The 21,878-nt window shown below is 39.7% G+C and overlaps 2 protein-coding genes across 2 annotated transcripts in view; one reads left to right on the top strand and one right to left on the bottom strand.

Moving 5' to 3' along the window:
* Window positions 1–9,398: 9,398 nt before the first annotated feature.
* On the bottom strand, window positions 9,399–13,579 carry SERP1 (stress associated endoplasmic reticulum protein 1). The gene is made up of 3 exons (XM_034957596.3): window positions 13,445–13,579; window positions 13,096–13,171; window positions 9,399–11,895 (listed from the first exon to the last, which is right to left on the bottom strand). Exons 1-3 carry the CDS (start codon window positions 13,526–13,528, stop codon window positions 11,855–11,857), a joined length of 201 nt encoding a protein of 66 aa, XP_034813487.1. The 5' UTR covers window positions 13,529–13,579; the 3' UTR covers window positions 9,399–11,854.
* Window positions 13,580–14,006: 427 nt separating this feature from the next.
* The window catches only part of EIF2A (eukaryotic translation initiation factor 2A), a 37,733-nt gene continuing 29,861 nt past the window's right edge, over window positions 14,007–21,878 (top strand). Inside the window, exons 1-2 of the mRNA XM_003826469.6 lie at window positions 14,007–14,223; window positions 19,778–19,847. Coding sequence (XP_003826517.3) covers window positions 14,196–14,223; window positions 19,778–19,847 — 98 coding nt within the window. The 5' untranslated portion in view covers window positions 14,007–14,195. The remainder of the gene's footprint in view (window positions 14,224–19,777; window positions 19,848–21,878) is intronic.

Genomic DNA, 21,878 nt, shown 5'->3' on the forward strand with positions numbered 1-21,878 from the left:
AGGTAGACACAGCCAAGAACACAGGGCTCCCTCTGCCCTCACCTCCCATCTAGAGGGCTGCAGTATCTTCCCATCAGGGCAGCATGTCTCCATTTCTCCTCCTTTCCCAGCTACCTGTTGCAAAGGCTAAGTTCTGGGTGGTGTAGCCGAAAGGTGGGAGCCCCCTTCTTCTACCCAGCCCCCACTCGTGGGATACAGAATCTACTGAGAATACTGGGTCCAATCCCCATCACTCCTGCCCATTCATATAGCAAAGGTTCCATGCCAGCACAGGCAAGTCAAGAATACCAAGGGCTATAGAGCAGAAATTGAAGAAATTGAGTACAGAAAAACAATAGAGAGAATTAATAAACCTGAAAGTTGGTTCTTTTAAAAGAGCAACAAAGTTGACAAACCTTTAGCTAGATTAACCGAGAAAAAGAGAGAAGGCTCAAATGAAAGAGGAAATGTTACCATTAATGTTACAAAATAATAATGATTATAAAGGAATATTGTGAACAACTGTATGCCAAGCAGATAACAGACAAAATGAACAAATTTCTAAAAAGACACAAACTACTAACACTGAATCAAGAAGAAACCAAAAATCTGAACAGACCTCTAACAAGTAAAGAAATTGAATTTGTGGGTGGGCGCAGTGGCTCACACCTGTAACTCCAGCACTTTGGGAGTCTGAGGTGGGAGGATCACTTGAGCCCAAGAGTTTGAGACCAGTGTGGGCAATATAGCGAGGCCCCATCTCTACAAAACAAAAAGTAAATAATTAGCTGGGCGTGGTGACATACACTTGTAGTCCCAGGTACTTGGGAGGCTGAGACAGGAGGATTGCTTGAGCCCAGGAGGTCAAGGCTGCAGTGAGTCATGATCGTGCCACTGCACTCCAGCCTAGGTTACAGAGGAAGACCCTGTCTAAAGGTGGGGAAAAAAAGAAATTGAATTTGTAACAAAACAACTATCCACAAAGAAAAGCCTAGGCCCAGATGGCTTTATTGGTGAATTCTACAAAACATACAAAGAATTCATGGCAATTCTTCACAAGCTTTTCCAGGAAACCAAAGAGAACAACTCCCGACTTATTCTACGAAGCCAGTATTACCCTGATAACAAAACCTACACAACAAGAAATGAAAACTACACCAAGATCTCTTACGAACATAAATGTAAAAATTCTACAGAGATACTAGCAAACCAAAATCTCTACCTGAAAAAGGGCATCTACAAAAAACTCACAACTAACATCATACTTCATGGTAAACAACTGAATGTTTTCTTGTTCTTGTTAAGATCCAGAAGAAAACAAAGATGTCTACTGTTGCCGCTTTTTTTTTTTTTTTTTTTTTTTTTTTTTTTTTTTTTTTTTGCCCAGGCTGGAGTGCAGTGGCAAGATCTCCGGTCACTGCAACCTCTGCCTCCCAGGTACAATCAATTCTCCTCTCAGCCTCCCAAGTAGCTGGGATTACAGGTGTGCACCACCACGCCTGGCTAATTTTTGTATGTTTTGTAGAGACGGGGTTTCACCATGTTGGCCAGGCTGGTCTCGAACTCCGGACCTCAGGTGATCCACCTACCTTGACTTCCCAAAGTGCTGGGATTACCGGCGTGAGCTACCGCACCCAGCCCACTGTTGCCACGTCTATTCAATATTGTACTGGAGGCTAATTCTGACCAGGGTAATTAGACAAGTAAATGAAAGATAAGGCATTCAGACTGGAAAGGAAAGAAGTAAAACTATCTCTATTTGCAGATCAATCTTGTGTGTGGAAAATCCTAATTCACTAAACAACTATTAGCACTAGTAAATGAGCTCTACAAGGTTGCAGGGTACAAGATCAATATACAAAAACAACTGAATGTCTATACAGTAGCAGTGAGCAAAAAGAAAATAAAATTAAGGAAAAAATTCCACTTACAATGGAATCAAAAAGAATAATGTACTTAGAAATAAATTTAACAAGAACAAAACTTACATTCTGAAAACTACAAAACATTGTTGAAAGACAGGAAGGAAGGCTGGGCAAAGGGGCTGTTTGTAATCCCAGCACTTTGGGAGGCCGAGGTGGGAAGATCACTTGAGCCCAGGAGTTTGAGACCAGCCTGGTCAACATAGTGACACCCTGTCTCTACAACAAAGTACAAACAATTAGCCAGCCATGGTGACGAGTACCTGTAGTCCTAGCTATTCAGGAGGCTTACGCAGGAGGATCACTTGAGCCCAGCAGTTTGAGGCTTCCGTGAGCTACTCCACTAAACATGCCTGGGTGACAAAGCAAGACTCTGTCTCTTTAAAAAAACTTTTTTTTAAAGGGATACAAACATAAAATTAAAGACATAAATGAAAACCTATAGTCTTACATTTGAATTGGAAATATCGGTATAAATTATACCAGTATAAATAACAGCATAAATTTTCTCTTAAAAATACATATTTTATAAGCTATGTTCACTAAAAGTCTTAGAAGCAGTAACAACACAGCTGCAATGGACTCCCCTAGAGTCCAGGTTGAAATCTCTAAATACCATATCCTGATAAAAAGAACCAGAACTCCTGGGAAAAAAGGCTGATTCCAAGTTTAGAGAAGGAAATATCTCAGATGAATCCAGGGCATCTTGTTACAACAGTCTCATTTCTATGTGTTTCACATATATAAGCTCATTTAATCTTTATTTTATAGTTGAGGAAACTGAGGCTTAGATTGCCCAAGGTCATATAGATACAAAGTGACAGAAAACAGATACAAATCCAGGCTTCAGAGCCAGCACTTGAAAAGTTACTCAACCTTACTAGTAATCAGAGAATGCATATTAAAACAGTGAGGCAACTTTACCTTCTTATTAGATGGGCAAAAGTTAATATCTGATAAAATGAAATTTTAGCAAGCACTTGAGGATAGAGGAACTCTTGCACATTGTTAGTGGAAACAATGTTTTTTGTACCCTCTTTTGGATAGCAATTTCACCATACCTCATACATTTGAAGATGTACGTACCTCATGCCCAGACATTCCAAATTCCAGACTAGAGAAATTCTGTATACAGTTAAACAAGGAGAAAATATATTAATATAAACACCCATATTCATTACAACCCACATTGCAAACAAGTGGGAATAAGTGGAAACAACTTCAGTATCCCTCATAAGGAAGTTAGATAAACAAATGTGGCTTATTTATAAAAAGTATACTCTATAAAGCAATTCAAATGAATGAAACAGATCCACTGAAGAAACCTCAAAATGATGTTGAGTGTAAAGTTTCATACGACAATGTACAGTTTGATACCACCTCTTTAAATCTTAAAAGTGTTCAAGGGTATGTTTTATTTATAAATGTATACATGTATTCTAAAAGTATCAGGAAAATATGTAAATAGCCTACATTGACTTTAGGGGGCAAATAAGGGGTATTTTCATCCTACCTGTAACATTTTGTTTATATTTTTAAAAAGAGATTTGAAGCAAATATGGCAAAATTTTAACAACTGTGGCATATTGATAATGACATGTAGACATCTCATGTTATTTCATGTATATTTGAACCTTTTATAATTAAAATATTTAAAAATCTAGCATACTGAATTTTTATCTGATATCTGATATGAGGCACAATTTGCTCATTACTAAAAAACAAACAAACAAAAAAGAGGGCCAGGTGCAGTGGCTCATGCCTGTAATCCCAGCACTTTGGGACACCGAGGCAGGAGGATCACTTGAGGCCAGGAGTTCTAGGCTGCAGTGAGCAATGATCGCACCACTGTACTCCAGCCTGGGTGACAGAAAGAGACACTCTCAAAAAAACCCCCAAAAACAAAAACAAACAAACAAACAAAAAGACTGAAGGCTACATTGAAGTGTGGTAACTTTGAGGGAATCCAGAAACAGAAAAGGGTCATTAGTGGAATATTGGTGAAATCCAAATACAGTCCTAAGTTAGTTAAACTATTATTGCTGTACTGTTAATTTCTTGGTTTTGAAAAATATACCATGGATATAATAAGATGTTAATATTAGGGGAAGTGGAGTAAAGGATATACAGGAACTTTCTATGCTATCTTTGCAACCTTTCTGTAAATCTAAGTTTATTTGAAAATGAGGAAGGTATAAAATCAAATTCCATTTTGTTTACTTATTTTGAGACAGAGTCTCACTTTGTGACCCAGGCTGGAGTGCAGTAGTGTGATCTCAGCTCACTGCAGCCTTGACCTCCCAAGCGATCTTTCCACTTCAGCCTCCCAGGTAGCTGGGACTACAAGCATGAGCCACCACATTTGGCTAAGTTTTTTATTTTTTATAGAGATGGGGTCTCACTACATTGCCCAGACTGGTCTCAAACTCCTGGGCTTGAGCAATCCTCCCACCTTGGCTCCCAAAGTGCTGGGATTAAAGACATAAGCCACCACATCCAGGCCAAATTCCATATATTTTCTCTAAACATTTTTCTGTTTTCTTTTAATGGGAATTCAACTTTTCAAGGACAAGTTTTAAGAGCCTATATATTTGCCGAGTGCCTTTTTCATGTCCAGGATGGCATTACCTGTAGGTACAATCACCGCACTTCCCACTGATGGCAATTTTGATGTAAGGTAACAAAAGGGGTGTCATAGGAGCATCTAAAGCAGGGCTAACTAGTGTGGAAGAGTAATCTTTGAGACCAATATGCTCTCAACCTGCTACATGCAAAACATTTTTTAGCGGAAGCTACATAGCAGAATATGATGCATAGTCCTATACAGTTTGAGAAGCCATTTGGAAGGCAAAACTTTGGAAAGGTAAAAGTACAATTTGAGATCTACAAATAGCTAGTGATCCTAGAATGGTAGGTGACTTTCAGCCAAGCCAAATATCAATATGAAGGCTATGATTTCTTTTTGTTTTTAGTCAGGAAGGTCCTTCACCCTATCAAAGCTCTATTGGTTTTGCAGCTCACAAAGTCAGTGGTATCTTATTTGCATAGAATATTTCTAATTTTTCAAAGTGATTTTACCATCATTAGACTTCACTGTATGAGGCAGGTGGGTGTTTCGTTTTCCTCAAGTGAAATGAATGAAGCTCAAGGAGGTTTTGGGATGCAAGACTATGGAACTAGTTAGTGCCAGAGCTGGAACCAGAACTCAGGGCCCTTTTCAATACTTCTCAAAGTTTTGTTTGCAGATAGATCACCTGAGGATCCTGTGAAAATGCAGATTCTGATTCAGTGGGCCTTTGGTGGGGTGTCTGAGACACTGCATTTCTATCAAGCTTCCAGGTTACTGCTGGTCCTCAACCTACACTCTGAGTAGCAGATTAGATCAGGCTGAGTTTTTGTTTTTGTTTGAGTTTTGTTGTTGTTGTTGTTGTTTTGTTTTTGACAGGTTCTGGCTCCATTGCCCAGACTGGAGTGAAGTGGTGTGATCTCAGCTCATTGCAATCTCTGCCTCCAGGGCTCAAGCAATCCTCCCATCTCAGCCTCCCGAGTAGCTGGGACCACAGGCACACACTACCAAGCCCAGCTAATTTTTGTATTTTTTGTGGAGACAGGGTTTCATCATATTGCCCAGGCTGGTCTCGAACTCCTGAGCTCAAGCAACCCACCTGCCTTGGCCTCCCCAAGTGCTGGGAGTATATAGGATTGAGCCACCGCGCCTGGACAAAATCAGGCTGAGTATTAAACTCTGCTGGGTCAGCTTTCCCTGTGTGTATTTGGCAACATAGATGAATTTTAGTGGGATGTTTACAAAAAGAAAAGAATCTGGCCTTGAAAAACATCTTTATACTATTCTCAAGAAAGAACAAATGACTTTCCGGATGACATTCATTGTCTGTGGTACATTTCTTCTCCACTTAATCCACGAGTAATTAACAGGCAGGTTGTGCACCAGTAACTAGGGCTGGAGCTAGGCAGAAACATGCTTGGATACTCCCACTGTAAAATCACCTTTATGATTTAGGCTTTATCTGCAATTACAATCTATCTCAATCCCGAATGTATTTGTGCTTTAGGATCTGCAGTTGTGCGTTTATTGGTGCTGCACATGTCAAACAGAAAACAAAGTTGCAGCGTCTTGGTGGTTTACCCTGGTCTCATGGCACTTCTGGGTGCCAGAAGCTAAATGTGCTGAGTAGGGTGCTCTGTGTGGCTCCATGGATGACACTTTCCCAAAAGGGTGCTGGAGTCTCCTTTGCCCAATGTGAGACTTGGTTTGGCAGCCACACCACATCCTAAATGATAGTCAAAATGGTGTGGACTTACAGTGGGGAATTCCTTTGTGAGAACAAGCTATCTCTACTCAGGGACTGGATTTGGTTTGGAGTATACTCGCCTGGTTTGCATGGGTCTGGCACAGAGAAGGGTGCACTGGTGTGGTGTCCTTGTACCGTCCTATACCCTAGGATGGGGCTGAGACAGAGGGCAGCTGACAGCCCACAAGCACCTGCTCTAACAGCAAGTATGGCTGTTTGACTCTTTCCTTATAACTGGACTGACCAGTGTGGTAAAGTGTCAGCTTTCTTTGATAAAGTGCTTTTTTGTTTTCTCAATGACACATTATGAACCGTTCTCAAATACAACTGAAAGACAAATATCACACTGTTGAAGTACTTCCAAATATCAAGCCTATCCTGGAGGAGTTTGTTTAAAGGGTAAAGAAACTGAATTCTGGTGCTGAGCCCAGTCATCAACCAGAGGTCACCAAGCTTGGAAGTAGTTGGGACGACTGTTATACCAGGGTTAGGGGATTTTACAAAAAGACCTGCTTCTTAAAGATTATTCTGATATAAGGCATTCATCGATCTTTTTCACTTTATCCCTCAACAAATATGTTGAACTCCCACTATATGTGTAAAGCTCTGTACTAGCCAAGGGAGTGATGACGGTAGATGAAGAAATAAAGAAAAGATATGGCCTTTGTCCTTGAGGATTCCATGTCTGAGAAACTAAGAAACAAAAATAATAAACATGTGAACGTAATAAAGCTAACTGGTCCAGAGCTGTAAGCCCCAAAGAGAGTCTTCCTGAATCCCACATCAAGAGAAAGCTTTACAGGAGAGGTGAAATTAAAGCTGGAAAGGGTAGGTAGTATTGTAACGCAGGAAAAGTGGGCAAAACAACCTTAAGTTCAAGGTATCTGAAAAATCAGGGCTAGAACAGTTCTATGGAGGGAAGCTGTGGGGGACAAGGCTGATAGGTAGGTTGTGAAGCCTCCTGAAAACCAAGGCAAAAAGAATTATTTCTTCCCAATGGCAGTGGAAAGCCATTTGAGGTTAATAAATGTTCGGATTTTACCACCATGGAGAACTCATTGAGTTTCGTTAGATTAATACATAATCTTCAAAGGTAAAAGGAAAACATTACATTCTTAATATAAGTGTTTTAAATTGCTAAAAAAAAAATAGAGGAGACATGCTTAAAGCATCATAATTCCTTGACATTCAACATACTAAGTGCCAATTTCATCATTACAAAACCAGTTTTCTAATCCTTGCTCTGCCATTGCTTTATTGGTGTTAGGAAGGACAGTATCTCTAGGCCATATGTCCTCAAATGTAAAATAAAAGGCCCAATCAAGATCATTTCTAAAGCTCCTAAATCAATTATTTCAGTTCAAAATAAATTACTCTCATTCTCCGTTTGGCAGGCTTTCTCCATAACACACTGTTAGAAAATAAAAATTTGTTGTTAGTCCATGTAATGATACTGTAATGTTTTAATAATTTAAATACACAGATGTATTCTATCTGCACTGCAAAGTAGAAATCTGCACACTGGAAAATCTTCATTAAACCCTTTGTTATAAAAAGTATCTCTGGGGAGCACATTGCTTCATTTTTCAGACTACTGGACTGCCTATTAAAAATTTTTATTTTGGCCAGGCATGGTGCCTCTTGCCTGTCATCTCAGCACTTTGGGAGGCTGAGACAGGAGGATCACTTGAGCCTAGGAGTTTAAGAGTAGCCTGGGCAACATAGCAAGACCCCACCTCTATTTTTTTAAAAATTAAAAACAAAATAAAATAATTTATTTTACACTTTTCAACAACACAGATTAAAAAATTTTTAATTTTTTTTTTTTTTTTTTGAGATGGAGTTTCTACTCTTGTTGCCCTGGCTGGAGAGCAATGCTGCAATCCTGGCACACTGCAACCTCCGCCTCCCAGGTTCAAGACATTCTCCTGCCTCAGCCTCCCAAGTAGCTGGGATCACAGGCATGCGCCATCACACCCGGCTAATATTTTATTTTTAGTAGAGACTGGGTTTCACCATGTTGGCCAAGCTGGTCTCGAACTCCTGACTTGAGGTGATCCACCCACCTCGGCCTCCCAAAGTGCTGGGATTACAAGCGTGAGGCACCGCGCCTGGCCCAGATGAAAAATTATTAAAAACTCTAGCAAAATAATTTTTAAAAATGTAACCTTAAATGTATCACAGTGGTAACATTACTAGCCCTTGCATTTTTGTGCTGTACAGGGAGCACCAATAGTAAATTTGTCACTAGTTTTTTTTTTTTAAATGCACCCATAAAAGGACAGATTCCTTTTTCCTTCAAATTGGCAATTTAAAAAAAATTAAAGAATTTCTGTAAAAGCAGAAGCAAAGAGCTCGTGAAAACAGAAGTGTTCTAAGTGTAAGTTTTGCAATCATTCCTATTACCATAAAGTACAAGAAACTTTGGTTCATTTCTGCTCTCCCCCAATTAGCTCTGTGATTGAAAAAAACAAAAAACAACAAAAAAAATTTATCTGGTTTTACTTGTCCTTTGACATACTTATTACAATTGTAGTTATGCTTTCATTTTGTCTGTTCCTTCTCTACTGGTCTGAGATATTTCAGTGTCAGGACTATGTATTCACAGTTCCATACCTGGCATATAAATTGTTCACTGACTAAAATGCATGTTTTTGTTAATCTGTGAATTGAAGCAGTTGGATTAAATTTTCCATGTCCCTTCTTTGTTTCTGTGATATATATTTACTTTGAATTACCTAAGCCTAGGCAGTTAATTTTTCCCTTAATTTCTAGCCTTTTATTGCTCATTAATCCTCTTTCTAAATAAGGACATGTGTCCTAATTCAATTTGAAAATAAAGTAGTACAAGTAGCTACTGTGGTACTAAGTAAGTTTAGACAGGAAATGCTTCTCTGAGGGAGTGCCATAGAGTTTGCTGTTGAAGCCAATCAACTCCTACCTCTTGAAGTTAGGGTTTGCATCTAAAAAATAAATTAAAAAACTACAAAGGCAACTAAAGGCAAATCAAACTTAAGAACAATTTCTAAATGGAGAATCTGATGCTCTAAGTTTCACAAATAAAGCACAATAAAGTTTTGCTGGTGAACCTACTAAGCCCAGGAACATAATCCAGCTCTCCATGGTCGTCCTTTGTACCAACAGAACTCCAGTAACCTCAGTGAGAAGAGTCATGGCCCTGCAGTTGACTATCCACATTTCTTTAATGTAAGTCAAAAGCCCATTACAATGCATCCTGTTACAATGGAAATCTTATTTTTGGAAGTCCACTTAATTATTTTGAGCAACATTATATACAACCCAACAGATACAATAATTGACAACTTGTTGAAATGTTAGAGCTAAACCACAAAGAGTAACTGAGTAATGTTGACAACCCCAATATTTATTCTCATACTGTGCTCAACATTAGATGATCTATAAAATTCAACTGGCAAAGGGAGATCAAAGAATTGTGCTTCATCTTGAGCTTGAATTGGATGACAAGGAGATTAGGAAATCCTAAGTGGAAAAATATTCAAATCATTGTGCTTTCTATGTATTTTTCTTACCACCTATTTCCAGTTATAAACCTTACATCTGTGCCTCTGCATACCATTTAAGTACAATACTAAACATTCTTTAAAATCATTTTCTACTAACTATAAAAGGTACACTCAGATAACTGTAAAATCATTTCCTTTTAGAAGAAAAGCATCAAATATTCAGGGAACTTTATTTTTAAAGAATAAATCAAGTAAGACACAGCTTTCGTTTACCTAAACATGCATAATCCAACCTGAATATAAAATGCACTTAATTGGTGAATTACACATGAAATACAAAGGGAATGCAATTTTACATATGTAAAATGATTGCTAGCTATAGCAATTTAACAGTCAAATTTATCAGAACATTGTACATTAAAAAACACAACAACTTAAAGCCAAATATCTATAGTAAACCAAGGAAAATTCTGATATGGAATGGTTTGACTAAAAGCAAAGAATAAGGCACCTGCTATGAATTTAGCACAACCATAAAACAGAATTAGTTAACCAAGACACTTGTTTCAAAAAGGGAAACAAGTACAGAGACTGATTAACTGGGTGAGAAAGGCAAGTAACAATTTAGTTAAAAACCTGCTGGCCCAAGGTCAGTTGATTCATTTCTTATTCCAGAATAGTTAAGTTCCTGAAAGTCCTTAACCACTCTGCTCCCTTACTGTTCTCCATGTTTGAGGGTATCAGAAGCCCCCTGTGAGGTTCACGCTGTGTATAGACTAGGTAGCAGATTTCCCTTCTGTTCCTCTTAAAACAGCTTATTTTAAAAGAAATATCCTGAGGCAATTAACAAAGCAAACACAAGCAGCTTTCTTTCCAACGCATTAATACATAGACACTGCTCAGGTTTTTTTTCACCGAGTTATGGCTAAGTATACAAATAGCCAATACTTGCAGTTTTCAACAGTACTAGAAAACCCAAAACCTGCCCTATGACCCTCACCCTTACCATTAGTAAAACGTAAATTTGATCAATCATAACCTATAAAGTCATATAACAAAGGGAAGACTAAAGACTGATCATTATCAGTAAATCCATTCAATTCCAGATGCCACTTTAGGCTGATGTGTCTAGTACCCTAATGATTGAAAAAATCATTAATCTAGAAAAAGCACTTCCAAACTAAGGATAACTTCGCAGTTGATGTGCCTTTTTTTGCTATTAAAAGTGCTATTTAACATGCTAAAATGTCTTATGGCACATTGGACTCAACAGCATGTTCTGATGAGTCATCCATTTTTAGCAGTATTTTTCCCTAGAATTTTGTTTGGCATAGTAAACCCCTTTGATATATTAAAATAGTTCTGGTGAAATAAATGTAACATAAACAAACCTTCCCTGACTGACTTCACTCCACCACGGTAGCTTTTAGTGAAACCACAGTAACTGATTAAGTCAGAAAACGATCAAGTTTTTTTTTATGGCATCTTGGGTTACTATACTCACTCATGCAAAATCCAAGGTAGTGTAATGGAAACAATATTGGTAAAATAGATGTTGTGGCTATAAGCATCTCCCTTTATATTAGACATTTAGAAGCTTTTAAAAATTTTTAGATGCTAAAGGTTGTGGCAAAACTAGGCTGTGTAGTTGTTCCATTTATAAGCACCTTATTACAGGACAGTTACATGAACCTATAAGGGAGTGTGCTTTCAGTTCAAAAGAGTAATAAAGTGCCTAGCTATATAAAAACCACAAGACTTCAAATTGTAATTTAAGCTAACTGCAGTTATACATTAGGGTTAACAAAATCTAGACCCTGTCTATGCAGAGTTAGACTAATTGTTCATACTGTTTTAATAACCACATAAAAAAACTTACTCTTAATTGACTGAATAAGTAGGGTCCACTACTGTATCTTAACAATCAAATTTTATTGCTTTATTCATGTGGTGTTTTTTGCAAGGCACTGTGGTATGGACTAGAAAACTTGGAATGACTCATGAAGAAACCTTGGAATGACACATGAAGCATGATAGGAAAGTCATTCTGAGGCAGGATGCTTTACTGAATTGTTTTCAACCAGGGTATCAAACATCAGGAATGAGTTCAAGTTAAAATTCACAGGAGAATGGAAACATCTTAAGGTCAGTCACTTCACATGCCCATCCTGATACTTTGAATAATCTGGAAAATTGCTGTAAAAAGAAAGAGCAAATATTAAAATAAGCTTTGAATAAAACAGGTCTGGTGTCTAACAAATATTTATTAAGGTAGCTGAAGAATCCAAAGGTACTCTTACATTTGCAAATGGTACATAACTTCAGTATAATAAGAAGTGAAGACAGGCCTGTCTGAATAGATAAAACAATGAAATATCCCTGAGTTATTTTTTTATCTTAGCTTCGCTGAACTTTATGTCTAAGTATCCAAGAGAACTTGCAGATAAGTAATCATTTTACAAAGAACTTAAAGCACCAAAGCCAACAGGTTTTTCCAGCATAGAATTATTTTGGTTTATAAGCATCCTTTTAAGGCCTGGCCTGTAACACATGCATGTTTCCTCATTCTCACAAAGCTGAAATTCAATCATCTTCAGGTTATATAAACTGCTTGGCTCTCAACCATTTATCAGGAAAGCTTCCAATTGGTAAGTGAAGAAGAAAGGCAAAGTGAAACGTTAAACAGAAATCTCAGTAATTTTAGAATGTGGAAAACAAACATCTACTTCAATATTAACAGCTTGCATATTAAAATGATAAATGAAGAGAGGAAAGACCTTTTTTTTGTAATCTATTTGCAAAGGCAAGTGTCTGTTACTCTTACAGCAGGCTACCCCGACACTTTTTTTTTAAACCATGTATCAAACGTTTCTTTTATTAACCTAAAAACATTTGACTCACACATTAAAATGCCAATCAGGTACATTTCCTCTATAGTGAATCAATTCTTTGCACAAGCTTTATTTTATAAAATATACTCAATTTTGACATTAAGACATTAGATTCTGGTATATGTTAAATCAAGTTCTAACATCTATAGTACATATTTATAATTTTCTTTGCAAAGACTGATAATGGAGTTACAAAACATTCTAAATTCTCATTTCGTTAGGTTTTGTCCGGTCTTAACATTTATTCCAACTGGATCATTACCAAGACCTGACCTCCTTTTTGATCTCCTGTGAGTACAAATTAAGCTGGGAGAAGTTTCTGGAGCACCACCCTCTGTGCATATGTGGAACAAGTAATTTGGTTCAGACGAAACAGAATTATGTGGAGTCCGCGGCAGGTGGGTTGAGAACTACGCAGGTAGGACTCACTACTGACCGGTCACCACGTCATCCCAAATCCTTTCAACCCAAGACTCTACCTGATGGGAGCCCCCAAGCCACTTACCAGAACCACAGACAACAAAAATGAAGAGAGCCAATAACCAGGGTCCTACAGACGCCTTCTCTTCGGGGGCATTTCTCTGCAAAAGCGAAAATCCACCATTTCAGATGCAGAGAAACCACTCGGACCCCAGGCTCCCACGCCTGCACGCCGGTCGCCGGCCCCCTCAACTCACAGGTCTCCCCTTCCGTTCCCGAACCCCCACATTCTGGCGGCTCGCACACTCGGGCCCCTACCCCTCCACGGCACCAGCCCACGGTCGGCCGGATCCGGGAGAAAACGCGACGCGGCCCCAGGGACCCGGACTCAGCTCCGGATGCGGAACGCAGAGGGGCGCCCGCTCTTTCCTTACCGAGGTCTTGGCGACGTTGCCGCGCTGGGTGATGTTCTTGCTGTGCTTCTCGTTGGCCATACGGATCCTCTGCTTGGCGACCATCTTCGCGGCGCCACCACCTGCCCCGGCCACCCCTCGGACTCGCTCACTCGCCTGCCTCCTCTGGAGCCGCTGCGAGGCGAGGCTCGTGGTGCCCGCACCGCCGGAGCGCCGAGGTTCTCAGGACAGACGCTAGCTACGGCCGCTGGGCCTGGGCGCCGCAAGCGCGAGGTCTGAGCACAAGCCGGGCGCCGGCCGCCGACTGACTGACCGAGCGGGGCAGGTGCGCAGGAGGAAGAGAACTGGCCGCCGGGTCGTTCTCGCGCCGCCGTCGCCGCCGCTTTGGCCGCCGCCGTGAGCGCGGAGTGAAAGAGGAAGGAAACGCAACGCAACAACGGGAATGTGCAGCCCGCCGCCTCGATCTACTTTGGGTTCGGCTGCCAACGTCAGCACTAGACGGACTCCGCCCCGCGGAAGTGCGCGCCCCTCCCGCTGGAGAAGGAGGGCGAAAGCAGGCGCACCCTCCCAAGCTCTGTCAAGCGTCGCCCTAGATTTGCGCGTGCGCGTTCGGGCGCCTTTTCCGCGTCACTCCGTAACCGGAAGTGAATTGGCCCCGAGGCTGATGGCTCCGGAAACACCAATTCGCTGTCTCCACGCATGAGGAGACGTGTAGGGGCCGGGTTCGGCCCTGGTGAACTCTCACCCGAGCGGTTTCTCTTTCCGGGACAACATGGCGCCGTCCACGCCGCTCTTGACAGGTGAGTTCTGAAGAAGCGAGGGACTCTCTTTCTTCAGACTAGTTTCTTATTTTTGTCTTTGCCTTTGAGAACTACCCGAGGAGCCGGGGAGTCTGATCTGCCTTTTCTTGTGGCTTGCGGAAAGGCCAGACTGTTGGCTTTTTTGATGTAGCGTGGCAATCGGAAGTGAAGTCTCCGCCTCTGGGCTTTCGTATTCCCCCTCCCTTTCACCCATCCATCATTCTTGCCTGCGGATTCATCTTCTACAGAAATAGAAGAAGGGGGAGAAAAACAATGTGCTAATTGAATTTGTGGCACATGGGTCTGCAATACTGGTGTTACACGGGCCCTTGTGAAGTCATTTAGGTCTACAATAAGAACAAAGACAAACATGAGTTAGTCCTCTAGAATGATCACGCACTTTAAATACACCTGGACTTAAGTAATTCCAGATTCTGGCCTTCCTGCCTTAATGAGGTTTGTAGGACTGAATAGGGAGAGTGGAGCTGTAATGCAGGTTTCAAATGATGAAGGTGTGGTTGGGAGAGGGTGTAGCAGTGAGCATGATAGAGATATTCTAGCAACATTTGATTTTGAAATGGTTATGAGCATATTAGAAATAGAACATTAGAGGACTCTTGAAATTTTGAAGCTAAAGACTGTAGTGTTGGAGGAGATAATAAACTTAGATTGGAAAATGCTGGGGAAGTTGCTTTACTAGGGTGTGGCTAAGAGTCTTTGCATATGAGTATTACGTAAGGAAAAGAGAGTCGGGAAGGAAAAGAAGGCTTTGGTTAAGTTCTGATAACTATATAGAAGGAAAAAGTCATTAAGAGAAAGGTTGTCTGCATTTAAGGAGGGAGGCTATTCCCTCCCTTCGCCCCCCCGAAAGGAACCTTAAAACATTTTTGCACTTTTTGCCAGTCTACATTTCTATTTTTACATCTTAAAATCTTTGTTATTAAGCGCCATGCCCACTGATGCTCAGTCTGTCTTCTGCAGTTTAGTCATCATTTATCAAACGCCGAGTATAATCTGCTAGATAATATGCCAGGCAAAGACTGTTTAAAAGGCAAAGTTATATAATAAATTTTTTTTTAGGTTCGTAAAGGTAGCTTGTTATTCACAATTTTTAATACTAAATGCTTATTTGAACTCTAATGAAAAAATTACATTCTAAAATCTGATAAATAACCCCTCCTTTAAAAATGCCTACAGTAGGTAGTTCCTCTCTGCTTACAGGGTAGATTCCATCCTATGTAGCATAGTTATGTAACCATTTATAATCCTTGAATTGCTCTTGAGACTCATTTATTTCCTTGCCATCCCATCTTATTTTGTGCTCCATCAATACTGAACTGCTTCTGAGTCCCTTTGAACAACCTGTTTCTTCAGTCTAGTACTATCCTATGCCTCTTGTTGATTTGGCAAACTCTTTTTCATCTGTTGAAATTAAAATTCATTTTAGATATCATTGCTCTGTGAAGCCTTTCGTCACTCTACCCAGATAGAGTCAGTCACTTCCTGGGCTATTTTTGTACCTGAAATATATTTGAAATTTTATTTCACTTACTAAGTAGGATAATTAGACATTCACTTGCCTTTCTCCCCTGCTAGACTGTGAGTCCTTCAGTGTCAGCGACAGGGTCTTATTCATATCTGTCTTCTCAGTACTAGTGAAGTGCCTGGTAGACAATAGATACTCTAAATCAGGGGTCCCCAACCCCTGGGCCGGACTGGTACTGGGCAAGCATTACCACTTGAGCTTCCCCTCCTGTCAGATCAGTGGGGGCATTAGAGCCTCATAAGAGCGCAAACCCTATTTTGAACTGTGCATACAAGAGATCTAGATTAGATTTGTCTGTTTAGACTATCCTTTTAAATTAATGAAGGATAGCCACTTTATAGTAAATTAACCAAGGATGACAATTGTCTTACAGTGCTTACAATCAGGGACTTTGTAAGAGCTTAAATGTTGTCTGTTCAGTCTACTCTTCATATTCTCATATTCTTAGAGGCCCAGAGAGATTAAGTGGTCCGATTCACACTGCAAATTGGCAGGATTAGGATTATACTTATTCAGATTGTTCAACTCTGTGGTCCATTTTTCTTTCACTAGAACAAACTTTAATCTTTTAAACATTCTCAATGTACATATTTCATTCAACAATAGATTATTTTACTTCCAAAATCTTTTGTTAAATTTAGACTCGTGGGATTTTAGAGCTGTGAATAATTTGCAGATTAGCCAGTAAATTTTGTTAACCCCAACTCTTAATTGGGAGTGACAAGCCAAAGCAGGTGAAGAAGGGATTTTTTTTTTTAAACTCGTATAACCTAAAAGCCTCAGTACTGCTAGATCCAGATACGCACATGGCTTCAGAAATCTGTTTTTCTTTCTTTCTTTCTTTCTTTTTTTTTTTTTTTGAGATAGTTTCGCTCTTGTTGCCCAGGCTGGAGTGCAATGGCGCGATCTTGGCTCACTGCAACCTCCACCTCCCAAGTTCAAGCAATTCTTCTGCCTCAGCCTCCTGAGTAGCTGGGATTACAGGCGTGCACCACCACGCCCAGCTAATTTTGTATTTTTAGTAGAGTTGGGGTTTCACCATGTTGGTCAGGTTGGTCTTGAACTCCTGTCCTCGGGTGAGCCACCCGCCTCTGCCTCCCAAAGTGCTGGGATTACAGGTGTGAGCCACCATACCTGGCCAGAAATCTGTTTTTCTTCATCTGTAGGTTCTTGCTTTCCTCCAGATTAAATTCATCTTTAAACTGACATTCAACCAAATGCCCAGCTCCAAAGGAAAGAACACATTTTTGCCAGTAGTCTCAGCAAAAATCTCAAGGCTAGCTGCCTTTGACTTTGCTTGGCTCACCTTTGTATCAGTCAACTTTTAATCATGTAGTCAGGACTAAATTATCTTCCCACTCCTCGATACTCCTGAAAAGAAAATGAGCGCCTCCTAAAGAAGAGGAGCTGGGTGCTAGGCACATAAAACAGCAATGTCCATTACGTGAAATTCACATTGTCTAATCTGCTTGACCAGTTGAAGTCACAGAGATAATTTATTCAAAATTGAGTGATTTTCCTAAACTAATACATAGTTCAGTGAATGTAAGAGTTGGGAAAAGTATCGTATTTTAAAGATGACTACACCCCTGCCATGGGATCCTTGTTTATTGAAGCCCTGTGTTTTTCTCTCTCTAACTCAGGCCTAGAGCAATAAATAGTATATGAATGTCTAAAAAGGCTAGTAAGCTTGGAAAAGATTATGTAGATGTTTAATGTATTTCACACAGCTACTGTGTGAAACTGGCGTTTATTTGTCGTCTTAATGAAAAGAACTGCTTGCATTCTAGATTTTTCTTTCTGCTAGAACATATTGCCAATCCTATTTGATTGAAGAGGGAAATCACTAAAAACAGGGAATCACACAAACTCAGAATATACTATATTAAGCTAACTACGCATTGTATTTAGTTTCACAGATACTTGTAACTAAAAAGGATTCCTTGTTAGAAAGTTACATGTAGAAAAAAATTGTTTCAGTATTGAGAAGTTTTTTAGTCCCTATTTATTTTTGCTTTTATTAGTTTAAAACAGTTTATGTTCTGTTATGGACCTGATTTTGTGTTTTTTCTAATAAACTTTGTATCACAGCTTATCAGGAGTAAATTAAACTGTATATGCTTTTATTAAATTTATTTAATAGAAAAACTAATTAAATCTAGCAAGGCATCTTAGAAGTACAAAATGTCAGTTTGGGCCAGGTGGCTTACAGTAATCCCAGCACTTTGGAAGGCTGAGGGAAGCAGATTGGATTGCTTGAGCTGAGGAGTTTAAGACCAGCCTAGGCAATGTAGTGAAACCTCGTCTCTACAAGAAATATAAAACTTAACATGGCTTGGTGGTGGGTGACATGATCATGGTTCACTGTGGCCTTGACTTCCCAAGTCCAGGTGATCCTCCTGCCTCAGCCGTGCGAATAGCTGGGACTACAGGCATGTGCCACCATGCCCAGCTAATTTTTGTAGAGACAGCATCTCCCTATGTTGCCCAGGCTGGTCTTGAATTCCTGGGCTCAAGCCATCTGCCTGCCTCGGCCTCCCAAAGTACTGGGATTACAGGTGTGAGCCACCACGCCTAGCCTGAGCCCTATTTTGTTTTCCAGCTTCATCATCCTCTAGCCACACAGGCCTTCTTTCCATCCCCTTGACGCTCTGTCATTTTTCTTTCCATGGGGTTTTTGCACTTGTTACTGTTCTCCTTGCTTGTTAACTGCCATTGATCCTTTACATCTCAGTATACAAAACACGTAAGGATGCTTTCCCTAACCTTCCATTTTTAGGTTAAAACTCTCTTTTATACCCTCAGTGGTACCATATACCTTTCCTTTGAAGGACTAAACACAGGTATACGATTCCGTATATTTGGCCAATTATTTGATTACTGTTTGCAAAGTTCAATGAGGTCAGAGACAAGGCTGATTTTCTTTCCTATTATTTCGCCAATGTTCAACACAGGGCCTAGGAGGTAGTTTGTTCGTTTTTTTCCCACTAAGCATTTGTTGACTAAATGAATCTATTTATTTGGTTCAGCTTTAGAAGCATTTAATTCAACCATTTAAAAAAGTATAGTCTAGGCTAGGTGCGGTGGCTCACACCTGTAATCTCAGCACTTTGAGAGGCTGAGGAGGGAGGATTGCCTTAGCCCAGGAGTTCGAGATCAGCCTGGGCAACAGTGTGACTCTGTCTCTACAAAAAAAAAAAAAAAAAAAAAAAAAATAGCCAAGCAGGGTGGCACATGCCTGTAGTCCCAGCTACTTGGGAAACTGAGCCAGGAGCATCACTTAAGTCCAGGAGTTTGAAGTTGCAGTGAGCCTTGATCATGCCACTGTACTCCAGCCTGGGTGACAGCCTGGGTGACAGCAAGACCCTGTCTCAAAAAAATAAAATAAATAAATTTAAACATAGAAATAAGAAGTATAGTCTAGTTCTGTAGATGATTATTTAATCTTGAACTTTGTTTCCACTTAATTTTTTAGGCTATTACTGTCATTGGGGCCTTAATAAATGAATATGTCTCATTCCACTTGTTCTCTTAGTTTGAGAAATTGTGAATATATTAATATTGCCTTATATTTCTAGAAACTTTAAACATATACTTTTTTTGTTACTTTATATAAAGCATACAGCTATCCTGTGTTCTAATATTTCCATTTTACAGATTAGGTCACAGATTCAGAGGTGGTAACGTATCCAAGGTTCCACAGGCAGTTATAAACTTAGGTCAGGCTCTGAATTCATGTCCTCTTTACCACAAGACAACTGCCTTTCTTTCAGTGGTGACAAAGTTTCGAGTTTTATTTAAAAAGTTACATATTTCTCAGCAATTATATGATTTTATGTAACAGAGTAAGAAAATATGCCCTTTTGTTGCTAATATTCTATAGTTCAATGAAATATTTAATGATTTCATTAATATTTTGACTAAAGCTGCTTTTTTAAAAAAGACATTTGTGTTAACTGAGTCTTTATTAACAAAGTAATTGTGGTTCTTTTTATTTTACTTCTTTAGTCCGAGGATCAGAAGGACTGTACATGGTGAATGGACCACCACATTTTACAGAAAGCACAGTGTTTCCAAGGTATGATTTATTTTGTTAAGTAATGTTATAGGGAACATACAGTACAATCTAAAATGGTTTTGTTGGTGGTGTATTTTGAACAAGAAAGGAAAAGAACAGATGAACTCATTTTTATTGTATAATATTAACCGAAGATGAAAAGAATACATATTCTCTATCAAGGAAAATGATCTTCAGATCTGAAAATAGTAACTTAAGCCTATTTATAAGGTAGGGGGAACAATACTAAGAAAAAGTGTAGACACTAGTGTAATTGAATACAAGCCTTTATTTTACAAGAGTTTTATCTTAAGGAATGAGAAAAACTTGCAAATTTGATAGCCAAATCACGGCCAGTAATCTTAGTGAAATCATAATGAAAAAGATATTAAAAAGGGAGGACATATATATGCACATAGTATATAGCTAGCTAGATTAATTTTTTTTCCCCAAAGAAACAATGGACAAGTAAACCAAAAACTAGTTAAAAATGCTTATCTATAGGGGGAGAGAGTTACAGGATGCAGGGGACACATCTGTGAAAGAGCTTTGGTATAGTTTTGACTTTGGACCATATAATTGTTTTAAATTTAAAAATTAAATTAAAGGCTGGGCCCGGTGGCTCACGCCTGTAATCCCAGCACTATGGGAGGCCAAGGCAGGCCAGATCACCTGAGGTCATGTTGCCAGCCTGGCCAACATGGCAAAACCCCATCTCGGCTAAAAATACAAAAATTAGCCGGGTGTGGGGGCAGGCGCCTGTAATCCCAGCTACTCTACTCGGGAGGCTGATGCAGCAGAATCGCTTGAAACCCGGAGGTGGAGGTTGCAGTGAGCCAAAATCAGGGCACTGCACTCCAGCCTGGGCAAAAAGATGAGACTCCGTCTCAAAAAAAAAAAAAAAATTGGGAAACTAAAATAAGTGATTCTAGCTTTATATCAGGTTGGTGGCATAACCATGTGAAGACCTGCAAAATTCTTTTTTTTTGAGACTGAGTTTTGCCCTTGTTGCCCAGGCTAGAGTGCAGTGATGCAATCTCGGCTTAATGCAACCTCTGCCCCCCAGGTTCAAGCGATTCTCCTGCCTCAGCCTCCCAAGTAGGTGGGATTACAGGTGCCTGCCACCATGCCTGGCTAATTTTTTTGTATTTGTAGTAGTGACAGAGTTTCACCGTGTTGGCCAGGCTAGTCTCAAACTCCTGACCTCAGGTGATCCACCTGTCTCATCCTCCCAAAGTGCTGGGATTACAGGCGTGAGCCACCATGCCTGGCCTAATAGTTTTCTTTTTAACTGAAAGTTGATATTGTCATTTGAATCTACTATAGGATAGAGTAAATTAATTGTATTAATGTCATTAGGCACCAAGATTTTTCAGCATTAGAGTGAAAAGATAGACTTGCCTATATCAGTATGAACTCATGATTTCTTTTCATAAAACATTTGCATTTCCTAGTTCTGGCCAATGAAAAGGCCTGGAAGCAGCGATAACACAGTAGCAGTGAATACCCCATCCTCACAGATTGTGATCTCTAAATACAATTCTTCACTAAAAGGAACCACTTCCTTGGAGAAGTGGTCAACTCTAGGTCTGGGACAGAAAATGTACAAGTTGAGGTAGCGACTTTTGTGCCAGAAAGCAAAGCTATAAAAGACTAATGAGATTTTGTTAAAGGGTTGTAGGAAGCAACTTGAAGAGATTCACACCAACCTAAGATGGGAACATTAAGAATTATGAATAGAAAGATAAAACATGTCAAGTATATAAATGCTCCCCCAAAAAATCCCCCCTCCATTTAAACCTAACTGGTCAGCATTGGTGGTTGATGGAGTCCTCACTCATTACTTTGAAAATTGATAAATAAAGGGAAGGAGTCAAGCATTTATCTTGCCTTTCTTATACAAACTGTTTCTCAGAGTAACCAAGTGGTTGATGAGAAAAAGAATTTTATAGACGAATTCCAGTTAATAAATGGAGAATGGATGCTGGATCAGACAATTACCATTTTGTAATCCTCAAGAAATGGATCTAGGCCACTGGTTCTCAAACTTTA

Source organism: Pan paniscus, chromosome 2, assembly GCF_029289425.2.
Source record: "Pan paniscus chromosome 2, NHGRI_mPanPan1-v2.0_pri, whole genome shotgun sequence".
Lineage (NCBI taxonomy): Eukaryota > Metazoa > Chordata > Mammalia > Primates > Hominidae > Pan > Pan paniscus.

What these genes read in the sequence shown, in the direction of transcription:
- SERP1 (XM_034957596.3), bottom strand. Translation starts at nt 13,528, where the DNA reads ATGGTCGCCAAGCAGAGGATCCGTATGGCCAACGAGAAGCACAGCAAG. An exon ending in GCAACGTCGCCAAGACCTCG is followed by an intron (nt 13,172 to 13,444) that starts GTAAGGAAAGAG and finishes TCGCTTTTGCAG; the next exon opens with AGAAATGCCCCCGAAGAGAA. An exon ending in TTTTGTTGTCTGTGGTTCTG is followed by an intron (nt 11,896 to 13,095) that starts GTAAGTGGCTTG and finishes TTCTTTTTACAG; the next exon opens with CAATTTTCCAGATTATTCAA.